Source organism: Piliocolobus tephrosceles, chromosome 1 (genome assembly GCF_002776525.5).
Source record: "Piliocolobus tephrosceles isolate RC106 chromosome 1, ASM277652v3, whole genome shotgun sequence".
NCBI lineage: Eukaryota > Metazoa > Chordata > Mammalia > Primates > Cercopithecidae > Piliocolobus > Piliocolobus tephrosceles.
Genome location: NC_045434.1, coordinates 109,929,663 through 109,955,425, shown reverse-complemented (window position 1 = coordinate 109,955,425; position 25,763 = coordinate 109,929,663). Strand labels below are relative to the sequence as shown.

At 44.1% G+C, this 25,763-nt stretch overlaps 1 protein-coding gene across 7 annotated transcripts; it reads left to right on the top strand.

Annotated features, from left to right (window-relative positions):
- Nucleotides 1-226: 226 nt before the first annotated feature.
- On the top strand, nucleotides 227-21,025 carry CHI3L2 (chitinase 3 like 2). Of its 7 annotated transcripts, none has more exons than XM_023232625.1 (13): nucleotides 5,345-5,544; nucleotides 6,068-6,144; nucleotides 6,241-6,351; nucleotides 8,108-8,137; nucleotides 8,993-9,194; nucleotides 9,512-9,568; nucleotides 12,475-12,625; nucleotides 13,191-13,315; nucleotides 13,576-13,705; nucleotides 16,315-16,497; nucleotides 18,888-19,004; nucleotides 19,795-19,934; nucleotides 20,800-21,025. In XM_023232625.1, the coding sequence occupies exons 3-12, from the start codon at nucleotides 6,312-6,314 to the stop codon at nucleotides 19,930-19,932; spliced, it is 1,173 nt and encodes a 390-aa protein (XP_023088393.1). In that variant the 5' UTR covers nucleotides 5,345-5,544; nucleotides 6,068-6,144; nucleotides 6,241-6,311; the 3' UTR covers nucleotides 19,933-19,934; nucleotides 20,800-21,025. The 7 variants fall into 7 exon arrangements, with proteins under 7 accessions (XP_023088388.1, XP_023088387.1, XP_023088394.1 ...); XM_023232623.1 differs by having other exon boundaries at nucleotides 5,345-5,720; XM_023232620.1 differs by lacking the exons at nucleotides 5,345-5,544; nucleotides 6,068-6,144; nucleotides 8,108-8,137 and adding exons at nucleotides 227-280; nucleotides 445-644.
- The last annotated feature ends 4,738 nt before the right edge of the window (nucleotides 21,026-25,763 follow it).

Genomic DNA, 25,763 nt, shown 5'->3' with positions numbered 1-25,763 from the left:
CATTCTCATTGCTGACTCCTGCTTATCTCCTCTTTTTCCTCTTTCCTCCTCCAGTCCTCAGTTCTGCAGATCTGGCAGCACCTGCTCAGACCCCACCAGCACATCAGAGGCACTTTCAATGCCCATCCCCCACCCTCAAAAATAGGAAGAGGAGAAACTCTCAGACCACATCCTGCATTCGAGCAAAGTTCCCACCAGTGGTTCAATTCAGGCAAACGTTTATGCGACATCTTCCAGCTCATAGCTAACCTAGCAACCACCAAAGCTGGACTCCCAAGAGGTCATTCATTCACTCATCAGCAATGGACTACCAGTGATGGACCTGCTATGTGGGGGGGGCCGGGGGGGGGGACTGGAAGTGTACAGATGAGTGATTCACTCATTTATTCTTATACTTTTTCACCTAACAGTGACTTACTAAGGTCTTATTTTGTTTGAGCACAGGTCCTAAAGATGTGGTGGGTAGCGAGAAAGAGTCTTGATCTCATGTTCCACTTAGTGGAAGAAATAAGATTTACAGCCCATTATCAAACAACTTCATAACAGTCCAGTCATACGCACACAAAGTCCAGAAGAATGTGCAAGAGATTTGTAGTTTGGGATGATGGATCATAACATCTCACACATAATGGGTCTCAGACAAGGTGAGTATTGAGGTGGCTGCTGCAGTTTGTTTTCTTCCTCCCTGGTTCTGCACTGGGCCCAGGTCTTTCTCTTTAGACTCTCTGGGTGCCTCACAGACCCACTGCTCTCCCCAGGGAGCACATGCCTCTCTCTGAACCTGCTACCTCTTCTCCCCCACGCCCCGTCCCAGCGGGCACTTGGCCTCTTTAAACCTCCCTCTAGTGTCCTCCCTTATTGATGGCCACACTGAGCAAGTATCCCATGTGTCCCATGCTGAGATATGTTAAAAGAGCCAACTCTTCCTCAGCCTTGAAGCACATTAACAGACGTCCCTTTCTGTTACACCAGTCTTAGGAATGAATCCGGCCCCAGAAAGCAAGATGGGACAGTGCCAAGCCTCAGGAATGCAAGTGTGTTAGGGCAAACAAGAAAAAGCCACTTTGCTGTATTTAGAACAGAGCATTTCTTCTTCCTTTATTTTTATTTTCATTTTTCCCTTTGATCTTCCCTGGTGTCCTCCCTCTGCATTCTCTTTTTTGGGTCATACTTATGTCTGCAGTGAACAAAATTATGACATCATCCCTCTCTCCTCACTCGTCCTTCCAACATTTCTGAGACAACTCTGGGGCCAAGAAGAGACTGAGAAGCTGGGGGAGGTAGGACCTTCCCAGGACACCTGCCTAGTGCCAACTAGGTGTTGAGCTGCCTACCAACAACCACCAGAGGGCACCCCTTCCCCATGCCGCTACTGCGGAGGCTCCCTCCGGAGTCCAGGCTTGGGTTGGGTCAGAAGTGCTGCAGGCTGTGGACACAGGCTTGTATCTGGACAGTGACAGTGCCTCTGCCTCATCACTGACTAATAGAAGGCCACCTTTCATTGTTATTTCCTCCCTGTGGCAGAACTGGGTTCTGAATTTCTCCTCAAGCAAATCCCCAAAGCATACTTTTAACCTAACCTTGGGTTAGTAAGTGTAGTTTTTCCCACCATTAGGGATTCAAGTTCCCCCTGGGGTTTGGAATGGAGGTAGATCCTGCCTTCGCAGACCCCTGTAAATCAAGGGGAATCGAAAGTGGCATTTAAATCTGGCCTTATATGCCAAGAAATGAACATCCTCATGCTTCCACCCCGCTGGTGATCTCAGTTCCCATTACACCCCTACACTCTCATTAAGTCACACTTGTTACCATGTCTGCCACAGAGTTACAGAGTCCAGCTCTGAGACTTCACTAAAACTGGTCTCCTTGTGTGTTTCCTATTCTCCTCCTGGCAATGCCCAGATCCTCTTTCTAATCCCTTCTCGAAAGCTTGCTTTCAGGACGAAGCCAGCTGGGTCCCTACCAGGGCAGTGTGGCCTTTCTATTCTCTGCAGTCCTCCATTCTTTCTGTACCACTGTGGGGTTTGTGTTTAATTCTCTGCTCCTTTATCCTGCCTCTTACATATCTCTTTCCCGAGGTAGATGCAAAAACTGAAAATCAGATTGGCAGACATAAAAATATTTTTTAAATTATATAATGAAAACAATATAAACACAATAGGAAGTAAAAACCGAAAAAAAATACAATAATATGATAATGGATTAATTTATATAATACAGAGAATTCCTAAAAAGCCATACCAAAGAGACGGAGAATCCAATAGAAATGGCCAGGCAACTCAGAGAAGGAGAAAAAGTATTGGCCAATAAGTGTATACATTAAAACATTGCCCCACCTTTAGTTTTAACATAAATTAAAATAAGAAGGCATAATTTTAATATAAAAGATAGACTGATAATACCCATTATTTATTGTTTAGTAGAACGGGGGTAATAAATATGCCCCGTATGTATTTGGAAGGAGTACATGCTGAAGCACAGTTTGAAATGTAGTATAAAAATAGTAAATGGGCCGGGCACGGTGGCTCAAGCCTGTAATCCCAGCACTTTGGGAGGCCGAGACGGGGGGATCACGAGGTCAGGAGATCGAGACCATCCTGGCTAACACGGTGAAACCCCGCCTCTACTAAAAATACAAAACTAGCTGGGCGAGGTGGCGGGCGCCTGTAGTCTCAGCTACTCGGGAGGCTGAGGCAGGAGAATGGCGTAAACCTGGGAGGCGGAGCTTGCAGTGAGCTGAGATCCGGCCACTGCACTCCAGTCTGGGCGACAGAGCAAGACTCCGCCTCAAAAAAAAAAAAAAGAAGTAAGTGGATGTCTTTTATACAAAATCATCTCATTGCAGAATTATCTGTGACTGTGAAATTTGGAAACAACTGAAATATTCATCAGTGGGGGATGTAGTCATTGAAAATCGCTTATAAATTGATATTCTCTATTTTGATGATGTGAAAGGATGCTTTACCATAAATTGTTGAGGGTTAGGGAGAAAGAGAGAGAGAGAGAGTGTGTGTGTGTGTTAAGAAAGAGGAGAGAGAGAGAGAAAGAGAGAGAAGGGAGTTAGGGATGATACAAACCAAAATTGTTAACGGTAGTTTCTTTAGAGAATGAATAGGTACTTTCATTTTCTGCTTTATATATTTTAATATCCTTAGGGTTTTGCTGCAATGTAAATTTGCTACAATTAAATTTTTTAAATTTCTTTTTGAGACGGAGTTTCGCTCTTGTTGCCTAGGCTGGAGTGCAATGACGCAATCTCAGCTCACTGTAACCTCTGCATCTTAGGTTCAAGCGATTCTCCTGCCTCAGCCTCCCGAGTAGCTGGGATTACAGGCATGTGCCACCATGCCTGGCTAATTTTTTGTATTTTTGGTAGATACAGGGTTTCTCCATGTTGGTCAGGCTGCTCTCGAACTACCGACCTTAGGTGATCTGCCTGCCTCGGCCTCCCAAAGTGCTGGGATTACAGGCGTGAGCCCCCGTGGCCGGCCCAATTTTTTAAATTTCAAGTTTGAGGAAAAAAGGAATAATTTGTTTACATGTTTTTCTCCCCCACTAAAAACATAAGTCATTAGAAAGCTGAAATCAAATTATATTTGGTTCATATTTGGTTTACTGTATAAATTGTATTTATACAGTGACTGACAAACACTCCATTAATTTTTTAAATTAATTTTCTTTTATACGTTTTAAGGGTGGATGCTTTATTTAGCACATACTTCATTCCCCATAATGTTATATTTTCCTGTATTTATACATTTGCCTCCCCAAGTAGAGTACAAGTTTCTTGAGGCAGATCAATTTGGGACTCTATAAGCTCTTACCAGTTCTTTACAAGGTGTAGATTTTTCCATAAGTGTTTGCTGTACTTGTTAGATGCTGAAGGACTGAAAGCCATTTTTCCTCCTTGGGCTCCAACCCCCCCACCCACATTATCTTTCTCTTCCACGGTGGGGTTTGAGTTTAGAACATACTACTGTCTCTTGTGACTTTGAAAGATTAGGAGTCTAGTAAGGAATGTCTCCAAGTTAGGTTTTCAGTTGGAATGGGCACTGGGGCAGATGAAGACCTTGCTTAGGAGAGAATCCACAGCTTAAGCCTGGAAGGAAACCTGTTTAAGAAAAAAATCTGCAAATAATTGCCATGACCTTGACCATGAAAATCAAAATCTGATTGACTAAGTTTTCTCTTTTAGTCCTGGGTTCATCATTTTCTAGAATTAAAATGTCAGGATAAAAAAGATATATCTCGCCATTCACCAACATAATAAGGAGTAATGTCAGGGAAACAGAGATAAAACGTTAATGCCTTTCTTTACCGTACTCTGAGTGCCAATCTGGTCATCTGATTGAAGTACAGAGATAGACGCCTGCAAAGCAATGCCAGTGAGAGTGAATGCACAGGCACACTTGTAAAATGCTACATTTACCTCCTTCAGCAGGGCAGGAAATACCTACCATAAGATGAAAAGATCTCAGTTCAAACTAACAAAGAATGCCGTGAGTGCTTTCTTTTTTTTTAGACGGAGTCTTGCTCTGTCACCCAGGCTGGACCATGAGTGCTTTCTTAAACCTCATTTTAAATTTGAAAGAAGAATGGATACGTTGACATGCATAAGAAGTTTAGTATGAACCCATACTAAATTTTGTTACCAACAAAGAAACAAGAACAAAATTGGCACCCTCTCAGTAAGCTGAGCTGAGGTATTTTCACACTGAAGGTTCTGCAGGCTTCTGGAGCCCTTGAGAACTGAGTAGGTAGGTTCAGGCAGCTATAACAAAATACCACAGACTGGGTGGCTTAACCAACAAAAGTCTATTTCTCACCGTGTGAAGGCTGGGAAGTTTCAAACCAAGCTGCACGCAGATGAGGTGTCTGATGATGGTCCTCTTCCTGACCTGCTGAAAGCCACCTACTCGCTGCATACTCACATGGCAAACAGAGATAATCTCTTTTGTGTCTATTTTTGTAAGAGTACTAATCCTATTCATGAGGACTCTACCCTCATGATCTGATTACCCCAATGCCCTTTCTCCATAGACCATCACATTGGGACTTAGGGCTTCAACATGTACATTTTGGGTTGCACCAAGGAGCCAGTTATGAAAAAGGCACTGGGAGATAGGTAGGGAGAAGATGTGCAAGGCCCTGAGGATCTGAGCCTTTGAATCTGGAGTGCAAGTCCATTCTCACAGGTTAAGGCAGGATCCTGAACAAACATTTATTGAGGTTTTTCTTTTTGAGTTTCACATAATTCTTTTTTTTTTTTTTTTTTTTTTTGAGTTAGAGTCTTGCTCCGTTGCCCAGGATGCACTGCGGTGGTGTGATCGCAGCTCACCATAGCCCCAATCTCTGGGGCTCACTCAGGGGATCCTCCCACCCCAGCCTCCCAAGCAGCCGGGATTATCAACACGTGCCGCTACCCCTGGCTAATTTTTCCTTCGCATACTTCTTGGACTCGCACAGTGGAGACAGACATAGACACCAATACATCACGATAGAGTGTGAAGGAATGAAAGGAAATAGAATGCACCGTAGGCTGAGGTGCCAGCTAGTCTCGGCTCAGGGGGAAGTGGGAAGAGCTACAGAGAAGGGGTCATTGGAGGTGCCTGGTAAACAATAGCTGTTGTCGGGTGCGGTGGCTCACGCCTGTAATCTCAACACTCTAGGAGGCCAAGGCAGGAGGGTCACTTGAGCCCAGGAATTCAAGACCAGCCTGGGTAATGTAGTGAGACCCTATCTCTACAAATTTTTTTTTTTTTTTAATTAGCAAGGTGTAGTGGTGCATGCCTGTGGTTCCAGCTACTCTGGAGGCTAAGCTGGGAAGATCCTTTGAGTCTGGGAGGTTGAGGCTGCAGTGAGGCATGACTGTGCCACTGCACTCCAGCTGGGGTGATAGAGCAAGACCGTGCTTCTAAAAAAAAATACGCAGGCCAGAGGTGGTGTGATAACAGAGAGAGGTGGGGGAAAGGAGAAGGAAACAGACTGGGATGATGAGGAAGGAGATTCAGGGCTGAGGGTGATACCAGGAGACAGAGCCTGAGTATCACCTCCTTCCCTTCTCCAGGACTGGGTCCCTTTTAGGTGAGACTAGATGAAAAGGACTCTTCAGCAGCTGTCTTCAGAACAACTAATTTCTGGCAGGTCAGAGTTGGCATTGCTCAAATCTGGGCTTCATTTCCGAGAAGTTTCACAAGTCTGCCAGGGGAAGTCCCTGGACTTCTTGCTTCTTTCATGTAGGGCAGGCTGTCGAAACCTCAGTGGATAAAAGACCTAGAGAATGTGCATCCCAGAAGAAGCTGGTCGAGGATATGGGAGCAACCACCATGGAACAGAAGTCTCTCTGGGCAGGTGAGCATGGGGTTGGTAATTCAGCAGAAAAGTTGGCGAGGAAGAAAGAGGTAACAGGTCTGTAGAAGAAGTAATCTTCCTCCTTTCATGGGATTTCAGTCTTTCTGTTGACCTTAGTGTCAAAAAATTTCAGGCCAATGCAACTGTCACAGGGGAAGGACCTGATCTTTCCTGAATGGGCAAGAAGGCAGCAGTAGCTGGAGCCCTTTGAACTGGCAGGATGTTCTCAGTTTGCACAGAGGTGCTTCTTGTCCACATTAGAACTGGAGCTAAGACAGGAGAGAGGCCAAGCTTTCTTAGTCTCTTAGTGTATGAGCGTTGTATTGGGAGTCACATCTTTCATGGGCTCTGCTGTGGTTATATTTCACAACTTTTGGAGAGCTTCACATTTCTCATCTGCAGAATGATTTATTGAATTAAATGTTTTCTGAACTCTCCCTTTCAACTCTAAAGTTCTGATCCAAAACTGGCTTTTGTGGTGGCCAGGAATTGGGATTCTCGAGAGTGGGGATGAGGCTAAACAGGGCTATGAGTGAACGAGGGACGTTTACCAGGAGGCGAAGGGAGGGTAGGGAATATGTCTGCTGGAGGAAAGAAATCATTTCTTTGTGTCCATACCTCTTTCACCTTGTCTTACCCTCTCAAGCCATGAAGCACCCACTTGGCAAGAGCCTTTTGGGTTCCCTGTTGAACTCAGCTTAGCCCTGGACCCAACCTTGACAGGGTAGAGAGTAGGGAGGCCACACTTTGGAGAAGGGCCTGGAGGCTGACCTGACAGTGGATGTGCCAAACAGAATTTCTCTGACCATTTACAAAGTGAGTGTGTGGAGAGCCGGGGCCTAACTTCCCTGCCTAAAAAAAACATGTGAATCATCAGGAGAGAACAGTAGAGGCCTGTTTTCCAGCCCTAAGCTCTGCAGGGGAGGAATCAGCTCCAGCAGCTGTGTCATTGAAAGTTTTCTCTCCTTTTTGGCTGCCCCTTTCCTTCACTTTCGGACCTCTAAGGGTTTCGGAGTGGACTATATCCCCAGGCTGCTTGGATTGCAGTTCCAGGAGTCTTGTCCGTGGGGCAAAGTTTCTAGGATCCAGGGGTCTGCTCTTTCTTTCCTTTAGGAGGATGTGTTAAGTATAGAATAATCTCGCCAGTCTTCCAAGGGTAGATGTCCTATGGAGAAGAGACTGGGCATAATCTCAAACATGTAAGCTTAGAGCACCACCAGGACCAGCTCACACTGCTTACCTTGTTGTAAGAATTAATTGTTTTTACATAGGGTGACCATCTCATTTTGCCTGAGATAGTTCTGGTTAAGCTATCATCCCAGGGAAATTATTAATAATGCTCCTTTTCACTCTTTGCATTGGACAATAAACTATATGGTTACCCTACCTATATTCAGCTCCAGACTAGACTGTGAGCTCCTTGAGTGCAGGGAAGGCATTAACTGCATTGTAATTTCCCCAGTGCAATGCTTAGCACAGAGCATAAGATTCAATAGAACTTTGTTGGATAAATGAATGAAAAAATAAATTCCCAGCTTGGAAAATGTTTCTGCCTAGGAATGTAGAGACACAAGGCACCCCAGGGCCGGGGAACCTCAAGGTCCTGTAAAGAAACCACAACAGCTGTGGCTGGGGAGCCCAGATGAAGTGAGGCTCTATCTTGTATGTGAGCACACCCACATTTTCACTGCCATTATCTGGTACAGCAGAACCAGGTTTGGCTCAACAGATTTCTCTTTCCACCCATCTATTGCAGGTGTAGTGGTCTTGCTGCTTCTCCAGGGAGGTAAGTAGTCAGTCACTACCGCCTGGATCTCCTGGCTTGGGTGCTTTCATTTTTGATGTCCAGTTTCTTTTTCTGCTACATGCTTTTTCTCTTGATTACTCTCTCCGGTTCTGCCACTGACATATTTATGACAGAGTTTTTGTTCTCTGTATCATTTTGTGTATCCCTTGTTCTAGTTCTTTTTGAGCCACTCTCTCTCTCACCCCTCCCCCATACCTGGCCTCAATATGTGTGTCTGTGTGTGAATACAAACATACACAATGTTTGTATTATCTCTTTCTCTACTGATCTGTGTCATCCATCCATCCATACACACTGAATCTTAGTGCTCCATGGGTGTTTCATATGTTGATGGTATTTCTGTCTCTCAATTTATTTATTTTTTTGAGACAGGGTCTCACTGTGTGGTCCAGGCCGGAGTGCAGTGGTGTGACCATGGCTCACTGCAGCCTGGACCTCCCAGGCTCAAGCAATCCTCCAACCTCAGCCTCCTGAGTAGCTGAGACTAGAGGCATGCACCACTACATCCGGCTAATTTTTAAATTTTTTTTAGAGATGGGGTTTTTCTATGCTGCCAGGGCTGGTCTTAAACTCCTGGGCTCAAGCAATCCTCCTGCCTCAGCCTCCCAAAATACTGGGATAACAGGTGTGAGCCACTGTGCCCAGGCTCAGTGTATTTCTTAACTGGGGTCTGGGTACTCAAGAGCCAGCACTAAAGGCCCAGGCTGAATGGCCCTCAGAGGCTCTGGTGGAATGAGCAAATGATGCAATGGCTGTGTGGGGAGAAAGTTGTGACTTTCTGGGCTCTAAGGCAATAGCACTAGAGTCTCATTGGCTCTCTTCACTCCACTCCAGGATCTGCCTACAAACTGGTTTGCTACTTTACCAACTGGTCCCAGGACCGGCAGGAACCAGGAAAATTCACCCCTGAGAATGTCGACCCCTTCCTATGCTCTCACCTCATCTACTCATTTGCCAGCATCGAGAACAACAAGGTTATCATCAAGGACAAGAGTGAAGTGATGCTCTACCAGACCATCAACAGTCTCAAAACCAAGTCAGTAAGATGGGGGTGGAAGCATCCTGCATGGATTTTAGAGGAGGGAAGCTGGTCTTAAGCTGGGCCTAAGACCTACTGTCTCATTCATTCATTCATTCATTCATTCATTCATTCATTCATTCCTGTTTATTTCTCTGGGTATATTTCTGATCCTGACTGTTCTCACAGTGTTTCATACCTTCACTGAACTTCGCTTTGGTTCAAACAGCCAGGCCCTAATTGTCCATATTCTCTACACTTAAGAACTCTGTTCTTTAGACAAAGGCTTCCCTGGCAGCCAGAAAATAAATAATCATCTTATTCTTCTGCTTCAGGAATCCCAAACTGAAAATTCTCTTGTCCATTGGAGGATACCTGTTTGGTTCCAAAGGGTAAGATTACATCTTTATTTTTTGTTCATTTCCTGATGTAATTTTTGATCATCACCACTTTTCTTCCTCCTGAGAAGAGACATTAAACTAGGCTTTAAGAGGTCTTCCCTTGGCCAGGTGGCAAAACTAATCTGAGTTTTTTCACAAGAAGAGGCACAGCACTAGGTTTCCTGGGGTCTTTGAAGGAATTCTGCTGGAGCTTAATACAAGCCCAGACACTCAAGGCTTGAAAGTGGGCCATGAACAATACTCAGAAAATTCTTAATTATTTACATGCATGTTTTTCACTTTATGGATTATAGAGATAGTTTTAATAGGAAAGTGCAAATTATTTTAAATTACTTGAGAGTTTGACTTTACACCCTGGGATGGTTTGGATGGGCTGCTTCCGCTTAGAAGCCCTGCCTTGGACCATAGCAGTCAGTGGACTACAATGTCTGGGATCATGGCTCCGCAGCCAAATGGCCTGAGCACCATCAGAGCAGCAGAGGAGACAATCGGTTCTGCTTTGCTTAAAACCAAAATAACCACTGATACAAAGCACACATTAGAAGTAATATTTTCTACTCACATGAAAACGATATCCCACTCACATCACGAGCTAAATGAAAATACATAAGGATAAATATCACATTTTTTCAATCTTCAACTACAGTTTATCTAATTTTGAATTTCTTCTGCTTTATTATTTAAAGTGCTAACATCTTAAAAAGTCCAGAGATCTTAAACTCAGCTAGGAGAGTCTTGGAGTTTTTACAGAAGTCTGATAGTACAACTTGTGAAACCTGTCAGTACTGTTACAGCCAGAGTAGGCAGAGAGAAGAAGTAGTGTTAGAAGACCTATGGAGATTTCTGCACGCAGAAAGAAGGAAGAAAGATCAGGCTACCTAACTTTTTTGGTTCTGTGTTAACCCCTCCATGAACACCCTTCAATATGAATGGGCTTCCATGGCACCCATCCGTCTAATTCTCAAATTCTCTTCCTTTCCTAATACTTGCTTAGGTGTTGATACAAATAAAAATGTCTTCATTTATTCATTCATTCTTGCATTCATTCATTCATTCAGTAAATAATTGCTTACCAGTTTAGTGGTTAAAAGTAGAACTTTGGAGATAGATGTATTTGGTTTGGATTTCCCTTTAGACGCATGCAAGCTGTGTGACTTCTGTCAAGTTCTTTAACGTCTGCATGCCGCAGTTTTCTTTAACCATACAATAAGAATAATAACAGAATTTTCCTCAGGGTTATGTTGTAGAGGCAGGCAATGCAAGCAAACTGTCTAGCATAGTGCCCATGTGCAATAAGGGCTCAATGGTTGCGGTAATCATTGTTATATGATTATTGTTGTTATTATTAGGTAAATGCCAGACTTTGTGCCAGGTGCTGTGCAGAATAATTACATATGTGTAACACACAAACTTGCTTCTAAGGAGCAAATTAGTAAATTTCTATTGAATGGGCATGTCTCCTAAAATTGGAGGCATCTGCCCAGAGGCTCAGGTGCAATGGCTTTCTAATTATTGTAAGCACTTTCAAATGCAAGAGAAAAGCTAGAAAACTTTTTCCACCACGGTTTCCTGATACCAGGCCAGTTTCTTGCTATCTCTTCCACTTCGAAGATGAGATACATGCAGGAATCAAAATCTCAATTTAATATTGAATAAAACAAAATTAATTCAAGGCTCTAAGAAAGCCTGGGCGTGGGAGGTATTGTAAGAGGTGAAAAGTGACACAACTTAAAGGTTATGTCCCCAGGAAAATACCAGTATCTCATCTACAGCTTTGGGTTTTAAATGCTATTGGTGCCCTTGGTGTGGGCATCTGAGAATCAATTTCATGGCTTCAGAATTCTAGTTCAGATGAAGCCCTTGAGGAGCTGCTGATTTCAAGTCCTCTTTTCATCAGAAATCCTGGGGGTGGGGAGATCTGCATTGCCTATTTGTGACTGGGATGCTTGTTTGGGGACCATGAATTCACTGGAGTCCAGTCCTTCTTGGAACTTCCCTAAATGTTACACCCTTGAGGCACATGAAGCAGGATTAATACCCTCAGTCCCAATTTAGAGGTGGCCAGACTGGAACCCTGAGAGCGAGTTAACGACAAAGTGGCCATCAGAAAGGACTCTGACCTGGGACTTGAATCTAGCTCTCCTGATCCTAAGCCCACCACATTGCAAACTGCTTTTCCAAGGGTGTAAAGTGTTGAAGAAAACCAAAGCTGGACAGCATTTAAGCAGTAAAACAGATTTTATTCAGGAAATATTGCAATGGGGGAAAAAGACCTAAGTATGGTACTGGGTTCTATTCCAAAGGCAGCAAAGGCAAGTGAGGAAATACAGCCAAAGAGCACACTGGGGGAAATCAGTGGATGGAAAATCTTAAAGAGGAAACATCAGAGCTGGGGGATTCTTGCTAACCTGATTCAACAGGATTCCTGTCCTGCCAAAGGATGCCAGAGTGATGAGATATCACCTGGGGGATGGCACGGGGTGAGTGATCAGGTACCAGGGGTGGGGGTTTCTCGCTAAACTGACCTAGGAGGACTTTTGCTAGAATCAGACACAGCAAAGACAGACACAGAAGCCCAAGGTTGAGGTCCAGTTGAGAAGAGGGCTCAGAGAAGCCTACCTAAAGTTTGGTCAAGGCAAGAGTCTTTGTCAAAAGCAGCTCCGTTACCCTCAGGAAGATCTGCAGAGAACCCAGTCTTCCTTTACCTGGCCGGATCAATATTCTGGACCAACAGTCCTTCTTCTCTCATCTGTTCCAAAAAGGGAAAGCATTGGAATAGACAAATTGTAAGTGAATATTGGGGAAGAGAAGACTGCTCAGGATTTCTGTGAAAAATGTGTTACACTACAGATGTTACTTGTTCTTTCCAAAAAGACACTTGTATTGCTTCTTTCCAGGTTCCACCCCATGGTGGATTCTTCTACATCACGCTTGGAATTCGTTAACTCCGTAATCCTGTTTCTGAGGAACCATAACTTTGATGGACTGGATGTAAGCTGGATCTACCCAGATCAGAAAGAAAACACTCATTTCACTCTGCTGATTCATGTAAGTCAGATGCCATGGTGTACTCAGTACTCTGACATCCAGAATCCACAGCCACAATGGGAGACAAAAAGGAAGAGATTGAGTGTGGTGGGAAGACACAGCCCCAGGCTTTCTGAAGCCCCCACTAATGACAGAAAAGCCCCTGTTCCCATTTTAAGGCAGGAACAATATGAAACAATGGAGCCCCCTTGTTCATTTATTTTGATGTTCTTCTTTTTGATGAAGAACATCAAAATAAAGCAACATCCATATAAAAGAGTGTGTAGCCATAGGATTTCCTGGGTACTGAGGTAACCTCATAGAAGATCTATCAGATAGATCCGAAAATCTGTCAGGTAGAAACCAAGATGGTTATTTCCTGGGTACAGTGAGGTTGGGGTCCTCCTGCCTAATGTGGAAACTTCCTGAGCAGATACAGGCACAAGGCATCCCCATATGGGATGGAGAGGAAACGGTTGATCTTTTCCATCTAATGTGGTTCTAAACCTCATAGATCCCAGGCAAGAAGCTTAGCGCTGTACTCTGGGAAGGGGAATCTAACACCTTGTTTCCTTGTTTTTCCTAGGAGTTAGCAGAAGCCTTTCAGAAGGACTTCACAAAATCCACCAAGGAAAGGCTTCTCTTGACTGCAGGTGTATCTGCCGGGAGGCAAATGATTGATAACAGCTATCAAGTTGAGAAACTGGCAAAGTGAGTACATCAGAGCAACTTTCCATCCTTCTGCTTCCAATTTGGTCCATGCAAATGATGCATCGCATGTTTGAGGGATGAGGGGAAAAGGAGGAGAGGGAAGGTCACTGTCCTAACCCTGCATCATTCAGCCAGGAACAACTTCTTTACAGAGACTTTCAATCCTTCTAGCAGCATCATTCAAAGCCAAAACAATTACTTAACAATTGTTTCTACCACTGCTCATCACAAAATCTCTCCCTTTGCTTTTGGCACTTTAGAGATCTGGATTTCATCAACCTCCTGTCCTTTGACTTCCATGGGTCTTGGGAAAAGCCCCTTATCACTGGCCACAACAGCCCTCTGAGCAAGGGGTGGCAGGACAGAGGGCCAAGCTCCTACTACAATGTGGTGAGTAGGCCAGTGGAACTGCAGGGGTGCTGGCTGTGGCAGTGGGGCCGGGGAGAGTCCAGCATGTCTAGAGTTACTTCTGTCTTGAACTGAGGAAGAGCTATGAGCCCAAGAGGGAATTGGGTAGTCCCAAGAGCAAGTGAGTGCAGGAGAAGTGCTTTGACCAGGCACCAATAAAATGTCACCTGGAAAATGTCAGAAGTGCTGATAGCTGAAGTGCCCTAAGCTCTGTCTCTGGCTCAGTGTCCCACATCCCAGTCTTCTCTGGATTCTCCATCTTTGGTACATTTCTTGGCATCTACACAGGTGAACAGAACTTGTACCATCCTGTGTTCATCTACATTCCCTATTTAATTCTATCTTTAAAACAACCCCATGAGGTCAGCTGGGTAGGAAGTGTTACTCCCACTTCACAGATGATGAAACAGAAGTTCGTCAGATTCCATTGACTCTTCAAGGTCGTGTGATGTGAAGGTCCTGGTGGTGGGAAATGAAAAGTAAAAAAAAAATAGTAATGTAATAATGTTGTTGATGTTGTTCTGGAACATAACATATCCAGCCAATGAGTTTTCCTTGCCCACTGATTTATCAAGATAGGGGAATTGCAATAGAGAAAGAGTTTAAGTCATGCAGAATCGGCTGTTTGGGAGACTGGAATTTTATTATTACTCAAATCCGTCTCCCTGGAAATTCAGGGACCAGGGTTTTTAAGGATAATTTTGTGGATGGGGGATCAGAAAGTGGGGAGTGCTGGTTGATCAGGTTGAAGATGAAATCATAAGGGTTCAAAGTGGGTTTTTCTTGCTGTCTTTTGTTGTTGGTTGGGGTCACAGAACTGGTTGAGCCAGATTCCTGGGTCTGGGTGGTGTCAGCTGGTGCATCAGAATGCAAGATCTGCAAAATATCTCAAGCACTGTTCTGAGGTTTTGCAACAGTGATGCTATTCCCAGCTGCAATTTGGTGAGGCTTGGAATCTTGCAGCCTTTGGCCGCATGACTCCTAAACCATAACTTCTAATCTCATGGCTAATTTGTTAGTTCTACAAAAGCAGACTGGTGTCTAGGCAAGAAGAGAATTTGTTTCCAAAAAGGGCTGTTAATCATCTTTGTTTGAAAGCTAAACTATAGACTAAATTCCTCTCAAACTGAGTTGGCTTACACCCAGGAATGAACAAGGACAGCTTGAAGGTTAGAAGCAAGATGGAGTCAGTTAGCTCAGATCTCTTTCACTGTCACAGTTTTCTCAGTTACAATTTTTGCAAAGGCTGTTTCATATATATGGATGTATATTCCTAAAATTCTGGGAGAAAAAAATATCTGTGTTGCATGTTTCCAGGCCTTCATATTCAAAGTTACAAAATGGATCAGTCCAGAGCTAGATATGATTTCTGGTTGGGGTTTTCTAGGCCTTCATGTGGCTAAGTCACATCAGCCTCCTTCACTCCTTCCTCTCTGTCAGTTATCTTTAAAGATGAGGAGACTATCTTTGTCTTCTCTAACCCTTTATTTTGTTCTGAAAGCAGGAAAGCCAAAATTAGCCTCTTACCTCCCAATCTATCTGTAAACCAAAATTAAATTCTAAGCCCCCCAAACATCTGAACAAATCCCTCCTCTTGGCCAAGGGCATTCAAAGTTAATCTGAAAAATTAATTCAGGTCATGATGGGAAGTTGGGTGTCAGACATGCCTCACAGCTGACCAGCACTAACATCAACATAGACACCTTAAGACTGATAGAGCAGACTCTCTAAGTCTGCTGAGAAACATTTACAATCTAATCTTTCGGAAGCCTGCTACCTGGAGGCTTTATCTGCATGATAAAACCTTGGTCTCTATACCACTTATCATAACCCAGACATTCCTTTCTATTGACTCCAGGCCTTTAGATAATAACTCTTTCAACCAATTGCTAATCAAAAGATCTTTGAATTCACCTATGACCTGGAAGCTGCAGCTTCTAGTTGTCCTGCATTTCTGGAGTGAACCAATGTACATCTTACATATATTTATTCATGTCTTATGTTTCCCTGAAATGTATGAAATCAAGCTGTAACCTGACCACTGTGGGCACATATCCTCAGGATCTCCTGAGAGCTGTGTCACGGGCCATTTGTCACTCAAAATACTTATTTGGCTCAGAATAAATCTCTTCCAATATTTTATAGAGTTTGACTCTTTACATTGACATATCCCATTGGGTTCAAGGTCATTGTGAAGCCTCATGGACCAGGAATCTGACAGCCACCTTTGTCAGTAATCACAATGAGCCATTGTGTAGACAAATTCCATAGGGATTTTGTGTTGACTCAAAAGGGAAAGGAAGATGGTGACAACCTTGATTTCATGTTTTCTAGGTTTCTTGACTGATTTCTTTTGTGATCCACCGTCTAGTTCCTTTCAGAAATTAGAAAAAGCTGCATAAGCCTCTTGCTGCTGAAGAGCATATGTGCATTAGAACAAGCACTCTTGTACTGGGGAGATCTGGTCTGTTCACACTCAGATGTAGAAAAGAAATCAAGCAGTCACCTCTGTGAAGTTTGGGATAGAGGCTAAAAAAGGCCTGACACCTTTCTTTCCCCACTCTGAGCCTCCATCTCTCTTCCCCTTCTAGGAATATGCTGTGGGGTACTGGATACACAAGGGAATGCCTTCAGAGAAGGTGGTCATGGGCATCCCCACCTATGGGCACTCCTTCACACTGGCCACTGCAGAAACCACCGTGGGGGCCCCTGCCTCTGGCCCTGGAGCTGCTGGACCCATCACAGAGTCTTCAGGCTTCCTGGCCTATTATGAGGTACCTGGAAACCACCTGTACCCTCAGCTCCCTGCCATGTCTGGGTAGATATTCCAGCTTCAATCTGACAGCACAGTAAAGCATTCTGAGTGTTGTGAAGGGGAAAGTTCACAGTACTACTGAACATGTGAAGGGAGCTCCCAACTCTGGTTTGGGAGAGGGTCAGGGAATGCTTCCTGGAGGAAGTGAAATAAGCTGAACTCTGAAGATGAGATGGAGCTAGCCAGGAATGGGGATAGGTAGAGGAGGATATGAGAAATTGAAAAAGGAAGACTACCCCAAGTTCTTGATTTGAGCAGCTAAGTGGATGGCAATGCCATTTACAGGAGATAGGAAAGACTGGAGGGAGAGCAGAGTGGACATTGGTCCTGCTCATGAGATCAGTTTTGGATGTTCTGAGTGTGAGGAGCCTGTGGGACATACAGATAACAAGTGAGTCATTGAATATATGGGTTTGGATCACAGCAGACCAGTCTGCACTAGAGAGGTAGATTCAAAAATATCAGCATAAAGATGGTACCTGAAGCCAAACCACACGATGAGAAGCACATGAGGCCCAAGACAAACCCAAGAACCTCCTACACCTGAGGGACGTGCAGAGGAAGGGGAACATGTTAAGGCAACTGACAAGGAACTACAAGAGGGTTAGAAGGAACCCATACAGATCTGTGCCAAAGACCTTAGAGAAGTGGGTGTTTCAAAAAGGAGGGAGTGGTCAAATGTGTCCAATTCTGTGCAGAAGTCAGATGGATCATAGGGATAACAAAATTGTTCAGTTAATTATACCATCATTTCTCTCTGCCCTCCAATCTGGGAAAATTTATTTAAAAAGCACAGGGGAAGATATAAATCTAACAATAGGTCAACCAACAGAAACTCTTTGGACACTCTCATATCCCAAACACTGGGTACTGTGAAAGCTAGAAATAAGTAATTATCCATCTTTATCTCTAAAGGGGTTATTGTCAAGGTGAAAAGAATGTAGAATACAGATGTAACTAGTTAAACAAGAGTTCAAAAACAAGATAACTATAATATTTAATAAAATCAGAGAGGTATTATAAAACAATATGGGATTCAATGACTAATGAATGGTGTAGAGTGACATGAGATCAGAGATATGTGACTGTGGGAGGCTCCACGGAAGAGGAGAAGTTTATGCTGGGCCTTGAAGGATGAGTAGAAATTTGATCAGGTAGAGAAAAAATATATCATTCTATATCCTGGTCTATCTTTGGAGTCCCAGCCTGACCTCTCATTGTGAGTGTGGACATGCCATGGGCCCATGCTGAATGAGTTGGCACCCACCAAGGTACCCATTCGGTGTAATGCTCAATTTTTCCTTTCACCTTACACATAGGAATGATTGACATATCATCAATTCAACAGGCAACAGGAATGGGACATGGGTCATCGTGAGAGTCCTCAATGAATCTCAGGGTGCCTGACAGATAGGAGGTGGGAGAGAGGCTGACCCACCCTTGGGTAGTTCTAGGTTGACAGCAATAACACTCTTAATTTAAGGGAGAAGAAAGGTCATTGCTCAGAATCTACTGGTAGGGTTATAATATCAACCACTAGATATGCACTTTCCATCTCATGGAAAGTTTGATTTGATTGTTCAGTTCATAATGAATCTAGGCCACTATAACTTTGACAGGTTGATATTTGCTTAAATATTCAACTTTCATTTTCTGCCCTCATTGTAGTAAGTGTGAATGTAGTTCATCCAAAAAGAGTAATCCAAAAGGGATTTTCTATGTGATGTTGAAATGCACTTTTTAATTGAAGATTTATCTTTTCTAGAGCTCTTCCTTATGCTAACAGAAAGAATGTAGCTAATGACCGAAGGGGAGCCCCAGGATAGGGCATATTGGGAATGGGAGGAGACAGAGGGGGAGTAATGAGATTTAAGTGGAGATGCTACAAGGTGAGGAATAGTGGTGATGGTCAGGATAATACTTCACATTTGTAAAGCACTTTACTGTTTTCCAAAAATTTTTTTAATGTGTATTAGGTCATCTGATCCTAACAACAACACTGGAAGGTAGATATGTTGAAAGCATTATTATAATTATTTCCATTTTGCAAATGAAGAAATTGGAAGATTTATCAGTCGGTGCTGGGGTCTGATCTGGAACTCAAGTATTTTCTGATGTCTAGCTGCTCTGTCTCCTCCTGATGAGACTTTAGCACAGACACTTCCCAGTGGTTCACCTTGGGCCACCCACTTCGTATGATATATGTGGTCATTTCTCTCATTGTCTGATCCTTGGGATAAAGGTTCTGATATTTTCCCTAAGTCCCTAGTGGCTCACTGTCCTGTCTACCCCCACCAAGTTTCAAGAATAACCCATTACTGACCCTCTCGTTTCCCTTTCCCCTGCCAGATCTGCCAGTTTCTGAAAGGAGCCAAGATCACAAGGCTCCAGGATCAGCAGGTTCCCTACGCAGTCAAGGGGAACCAGTGGGTGGGCTATGATGATGTGGAGAGTATGGAGACCAAGGTAGGTGGGCAACAGGATCTGGAACAGGCAGATGCTCCTTTAGATGGGGAATGGGGATATGTAGTAAAATGCCTGAATACTCTATGTTGAAAGAGAGAAGCTTCTGAGGCCCCAGACTCTAGGATGGGATCCAGCAGTCTCTATAGCTTAAGTCTAGTAGTGACTCTATGTCATACCTGTGAGCAGCTGTGGTACAGGTAGACGAGTTGGAAAGGACACAAAAAAGAGTTGAGAACAAGTAAGTTTATTCTAATAAGTGAGGAGTGGAGAGAAGAGAAAGGCAAGGAGAAGGGAGAGGGAATAAAGGAGACATTGGTGCCTGTATAGGTAATCTACTTTGTTAATTATCTCAGAACAAACTGTTTAGTCCTTCTCATGGATTACCTAGCTAGGAGGCTCCAGATTCCTGAGCCTACCAGTTCTTAGACCTTGGTAAGACATTTGCGTTCCTTTCAGGGTTAGGGCAAAAAGGAGGCTTGAGTGTAATTGACAATCCTGGCCACTTGTCTTGTTAAGGGCTTCCTAGTTTCTTCCCTTATTATGGAGAGTTTTCTCAGCCTCCAAGAATGCCGAACCTTGAGTGTGGTGACTCAAGTCAGAATGAGAGGTGGCTAATGCTGACTTGGTGGCTCTCTCTCCCTCAGCAATCTTACCCCTCAGGGAGTCTCTAACTCCAGAAAACCAGTTAGTCTACCACTGTATTCTAAGCTGAGACCCTCATCTGAACCTGATATGGTCGTGGGCATTTAGGGGTCACTTCTAATCTCTATGTGTCCTGTGCCTCCCATAGGTTCGGTTCTTAAAGAATTTAAACCTGGGAGGAGCCATGATCTGGTCTATTGACATGGATGACTTCACTGGCAAATCCTGCAACCAGGGCCCTTACCCTCTTGTCCAAGCAGTCAAGAGAAGCCTTGGCTCCCTGTGAAGGTAACAGTCCAGGCTGGAGCTGGGAGTGGTCAGAGAGATGGGCAGAACAGGGCACAGGAGACTGGGGGAGATCATCTTCACATATTTGGGCTAATCCTTTCTCATGCTCCTTTGGCTCTTCTGCCATGTTTTCTTAGTGATTAGGCTGGTTCTGCCCTTTTCATAGGTTTCCCGTAGACTTTTAAAGTGATAATAATAATATTGATAAATTTTGGCTACCATGTATTGAGCATAGTATGAGCTGAGGACTTTCATTACATATATATTAGGGATAAATATTGACTCCACCACAATTCTTGGTTACAAAATCATCAGTCTGTCTTAATTTTCTAAATCACAATAAATCTGACTCTGTGCCCTCAATTCACTTGACTGATGACAATTTCCATCTCAGTCACTACCTGATGCTCTTTTTCCCCACCCACAGTTGATCTTACTTAGTCTAGACATTTGTGAGCTCCCATGGTCATCATTGATATGCCTGTACCCAAGTCTCCCTATTACCTTGAAGGTCGGTGGCTTTGCTGCTGCTCCATCCCTGGGCCCCCAGTTCCCTAGGTACATTGTATATCCTCCTGTGCAGATGAAGGCTGTTGCTGACCAACCAGTTATGCTGTGATACATTGGTTCTAGGGCAGAGGGTAGAGTAGCAGGGCGCTGGGGCTCACTGCAGACAGGCAACTAAAAAGGACTGGCTCTACTATCCTGGCAAAGGGCCTAGAACCATTTGAAAACTCCTGATTAGATAACTCCTGAATCCAAGAAGGATGCAGCCTTCCAATTCTGAGCATCCATTGTTTAGTAACTTGACTTAGACCTCAGTTTACTGAGTTGGGCTTTGAAATATTTTTCCTTTTGTTTCCAGGATTAGCTTACAGAGAAGCAGGCAAGGTGACCTTGCTGCCTGGGGCCTGCTCTCTCCCAGGAATCTAATGTGGGATTCCCCTTGCCAGGCTGGCCTTTGGATCTCTCTTCCAAGCCTTTCCTGACCTCCTCTTAAATCATGGATTGGACCTGGTTTTGTTTTCCTGCAGCTGTTGACTTGTTGCCCTGAAGTACAATTAAAAAAAAAATTCATTTTGCTCCAGTAAGTATGGCCTCATTTGTTCAGTCCTTGACCCTGTGATATCAGGTTGTTCTGTCCCTACTATTTGTGGGGTCCAGAGCTAAGGTGAAAACGAAAGTTTGCATATCATGTTTAAATATTAAAAACAGCTAACGTGCTGTTAAAATATGACCTATGCTCCAACATTAACACATACAACTTTGCAACCACCTAGAAGATCAGAACTTGAAGATTTTAAATTCTCAGACTCCTTGGAATTCCACACGAGAATTCCCATCTTTGCCTCTGTCTCTCACAGCAGAAGCCTCATGGGCATACTTGTGGACACTGTAGGCTTTGCATCCAAGCTTCATCTGCACTCTACCCTCTACCTTCAACCTCCAACACACACACACACACACACACACCCCTCTGGGCTATGCATGTGCACACAAGCATTGTAGTCCACTCTCAGTGAAGATGGGCCCAGGGAAAAGTCACGTGCAGTCCCTGAGAGAGCACATAGGCTCTTCTGGCTATTTGGGTAGAAATGCTGGATATCTGGATCATGATTTAGAAGAGGAGGTATGCGAGCTTTAGGTGAATGTGCTCCTAGCCTGGCAGTCTCCTTACCTTGTGGGGAGGGGTGCAACTGGAAGAGGGCCCAAGTGGGACCCTCCAAAGGAGGGTCAGAAAACTATGGCCCATGGATCAAACCTAGCCCACTGCCTGCTTTTGAAAGTAAAATGTTATTGGAAGACAGCCACACCCAGTTTGTTTACATATTGTCTGTGGCTACCTTCTCCCAACAATGGCAGAGTTGAGAAGTATGACAGAGATGGTATGGCCTGCAAAGCCTAAACTATTTACTCTCTGGCCCTTTACAGAAAAGTCTGCCAACTCCTTTTCTAAAGCATGGTGCCCACAGCACCAGGTCTAAGGCTGATTCTGGTGTCAGACTCCTTAATTTTAGGATGAACTGTTTTCCCCCATTTTCCCAATTTCTTCCAATCTTTTCCTTCCAGAAAAGCCACTTTTATCTTGACCTTTGAACAAGAGTTTCATACACGTGTTTAATCCTCATGGCTTGTGAAGTGACAATAAGCCCAATTTTTAGATGAGCTAACTGGGGCATCAGTGTAAGGGTACATGTCTGATAAGTGGTGGCAACTAGACTGAATCCAAGAAGGCAGCAGCAGCACCAGAATGTCTGTGGAGGAGGGGATTAGAGGTGGCTACATGATCAAAGCGGCATAGGGTGGGAATACTAGGAGACTTTTTCTTTTTTTTTTTTTTTTTTTGAGACGGAGTCTTGCTGTGTCTCCTGGGCTGGAGACTAGGAGACTTTTTCAAAACTACTTTGAATATCCTATTAACGCTGGAAAACCCCAGACGTACACACCAAAGAATGGGAGTGGCAAGCACTGATGTATACTAGGGGAAGTTAGTCCCCAAGGTCCCCTTGAATGCTGCTCCAGTGCTCAGATCTTCTTACTATAAGGTAGAAATTGCTTGGGCACCTCTCTGACTTTCTAACTCTGGCTTTCTAACTTTGCTTCCTGTGGTAATTGAATTCTCAAGAAGCAGAAGAGCAGAGTAATTAAGAACATAGTCCGGAGCCAGATCTCCTGGGTTCACACATACTGGCTTTGTCACCAGCCTAGTGGCTAACGTGACCTTGGGCATGTTATTTACCTTTTATGTGCCGCCAGCTTTCTCATTTTTAAGGTGGGGATAATAAGAGTATCTACCTCTCAGGGATGTGATGATGGTTTGGTAAATTAATATTTGTAAGGCATTTGGGCAAATGCCTGACACATCACAAATACTATTTGTGTTTGTTATTATTTCCATTAAAAGGAAAACATTAGATAAAACAAATCTAACAGAGTTTATTTGAGCAAAGAATGATTCAATGAATTGGGCAACACTGAGAACCAGAAGAGGTTCAGAGAGCTCTCCTCTGCAGTATGGAGAATGAGTATTTACAGGCAGAACAGAAAGTAGAGAAATAGTCTAATCGGTCACAGCCAGGAGTCTGCCTTATTTAAACATGGTCTGATCAGTTGGCTGCTTGTGATTGGCCGAGATCTGGTTACTGTTACAAAAAAGAAAAATACTTCTAAGTTAGGTTTCAGTTTATTTATATACTACATTAGGTTCTGGTTCATTAGTAGGGACTCAAACTACAGAGATAACCTCGGGCCAAAGTTAATTTAACTCTTCCATTATCCAGCTGCTATAACCAGCACGAGAGAGTATGGGCAGCTGCCCAACACATTAACCTTGGCCTTGCATGGAGCCTGAGAGCGCATTAAAGGTCTGTGTCTTGGGCTCTAAGCTTTGAACTCTATGGAGCTTGCTGTGACGATAGAACGATTTGTTTTGCAAACATCCAGGAGAAGATTAAGGAAATCAAGGCCTCTTGTTTGGCTGGGGTTGGGGATGGATCCTGCTCCCCTCCCCTCCCCTCCCCTCCCCTCCCCTCCCTTCCCTTCCCTTCCCTTCCCTTCCCTTCCCTTCCCTTCCCTTCCCTTCCCTTCCGTTTCCTTTCCTTTCCTTTCCTTTCTTTCTCTTCCCTTTCCTTTCCTTTCTTTCTCTTCCCTATACCCCCACCCACTACAACCTCTTTGAGGAGATCTTTGTAGGCTAAGAGTCTTATGCCAAGGAGGAACCATATCTTAGACTTGCTCAGGGGCAGTATAGGTGAGAGTCAGGAGGTCATAAGAACCCAGGCCTCAGAGTCCGTTTGTCTCTGCTTGCATTACAACTCTGCTACTTCTCAGTGTGATCTTTGGCAGTTTGCTTAGTCTCCAGTCCCTCAGTTTTCCTAATACATAAATAGATGATAGTAATAGCATCTTCCTGAAGGGATAGTTTTGAATAAACGAATTCATACATGTGAAGCATTTAGCACATTGTAAGTGCTGAATGAATGTTAGCTGTTGTTGTGTTCAATACTGGTCCAGTTCCAGTTAGTCAAGGTGTCCAGTTTTTGACATTCTTCTAGGGTTCAGACAGAGGCCAAACAGTCAAAAGCCTGGGAAGGATGAGGACAGATTGTAGGTAATAAATAGCTTTGGAAATGTCATCAGCTCCACACAACCACACACATGTACTGAAGTTTCTAGGACCCATTTCTATTTTCTCTGTGAATCTAAATTGCCTTTAAATGTATTCGACCTCAAAATTCCCAAAGGTCTGAGTAGCATCTCCCAGAAAAATCTTGAAAATGTACCTGGCAGATCTCCTAAAAAGGAGGTATCTTGGCATATACTGGGAGTGGAGCCAGCAGCAAGACTCTCTCCTAGATGGGATTTCAGTTACGTTATGTAGACACCTCGGGGCTAACGTCAATACCAAAGGTTTTAAAAAAAGGCCTGCCTTGGAGGAGAGCAGACCACATCTTTGGTACTTTCATTGTCTTCTGGGGCAGAGGGACCCTCAGAAATGGTCTAGAAACCTATGATGTGGCATCATGGTGGGCTTCCTGTAGGTGGCATCCCTTTATGTATGGTTAGTAAGACTGGGGATGGAGTGGAAGGAGGTGGGTGGTAAAATATTGTGATTTTCAAAGCCCGGGACCTGTCCCAGGTCTTGCTGCCTCTCCTTTCTGAGTGAAAGCATAATTAGAAATGTCTGCCCAGGTGAATTTTCTCTATCCTCTGTAAACCAGACAACCTTCGAATAAACAGAAACAACCTTGGAAAATGATGCTTTCTCACACCAAACTTGATAGAACTCACAAACTTCTTGTAGCCACTACCCAAATCTATTGTTATAATAGAATCAAGGTGTTAGGGCCTGGGCAGGGTCCACCTGCCCAGGATGGTTCAAGAATATGGTCAAATGGTTGCTTGATGTCCTTTGTCCATATCCCTCTGCTAGCATCCAGCTGGTCTCTTTGGACACATGGGGCCTACTCTGACCCCAAATGACTTTGGACTCCAGGTCAGCCTCATACGTGTGCCAAGTATGCCATTTTCCTCAAAGAACTTTCAGTCAACAGCCTTTTAAAGCTGCCCTCTCATGTGTCCCTGGGTTGATTACCCAAGATGGAAGACACAGGTAAGATTCAGAGAGGTAAGGGGAGCCATATGCAACCCGTACTCCTTTATTCCTGATCTCCCGTCGTGTCTGCTGAAGGGGGTCAGGTGCAGGATGAGAGGGCATGGGTGCTCCCTATAAAAAGCTGTTGAGTATCCCACTCAGAACTGGAACTTGCATTTAGGATTTCCCAGCAAAATGGGCAAGCTGCTGATTCTTGCTGTTGAGTCTTTCCCAGGCAAGCTGAGTTTAGCTTTCAGAGCAGCTGCCTTTTCTCCTCGGTTCACTTGCTCTCTCCTCCCCTATCCTATGCTCCAAAGGCCTGCACTGTCTCCTTCCTCCCTCTCTTGCAGCCTCCTTGAGTTCATAACATGGTGGGGAAGTAAGGAAGGGCTCACTGAGCACCTTAGGGCTTCATACGGGAGGGAAAGTGGATAACTCTGGCAGACCAGGACAAGGCCACTTCCCCACGTGAAATAATAGAAGACTTAGGCCAGCCCCCACCCCAATGCCTTTCCAGTGTTCTGTGACTCCTGCTCAGTGCCAGCCACAGAGCAGGAGCTCAAGACACTCACTTAATCAAAGATTAACCGACTACCAGGAGCAATTAGTAGAAAAATGAATGAGGCAGATGTTTCTCTGAATGTAGAACTCTGGGAGCAGGTGCGTAGGAGCGGGTTTGGGAGAGAGGAAGACAAGGCCTTAAAGAGTTAATGCAGCTCCCCCAGGGCTAACTT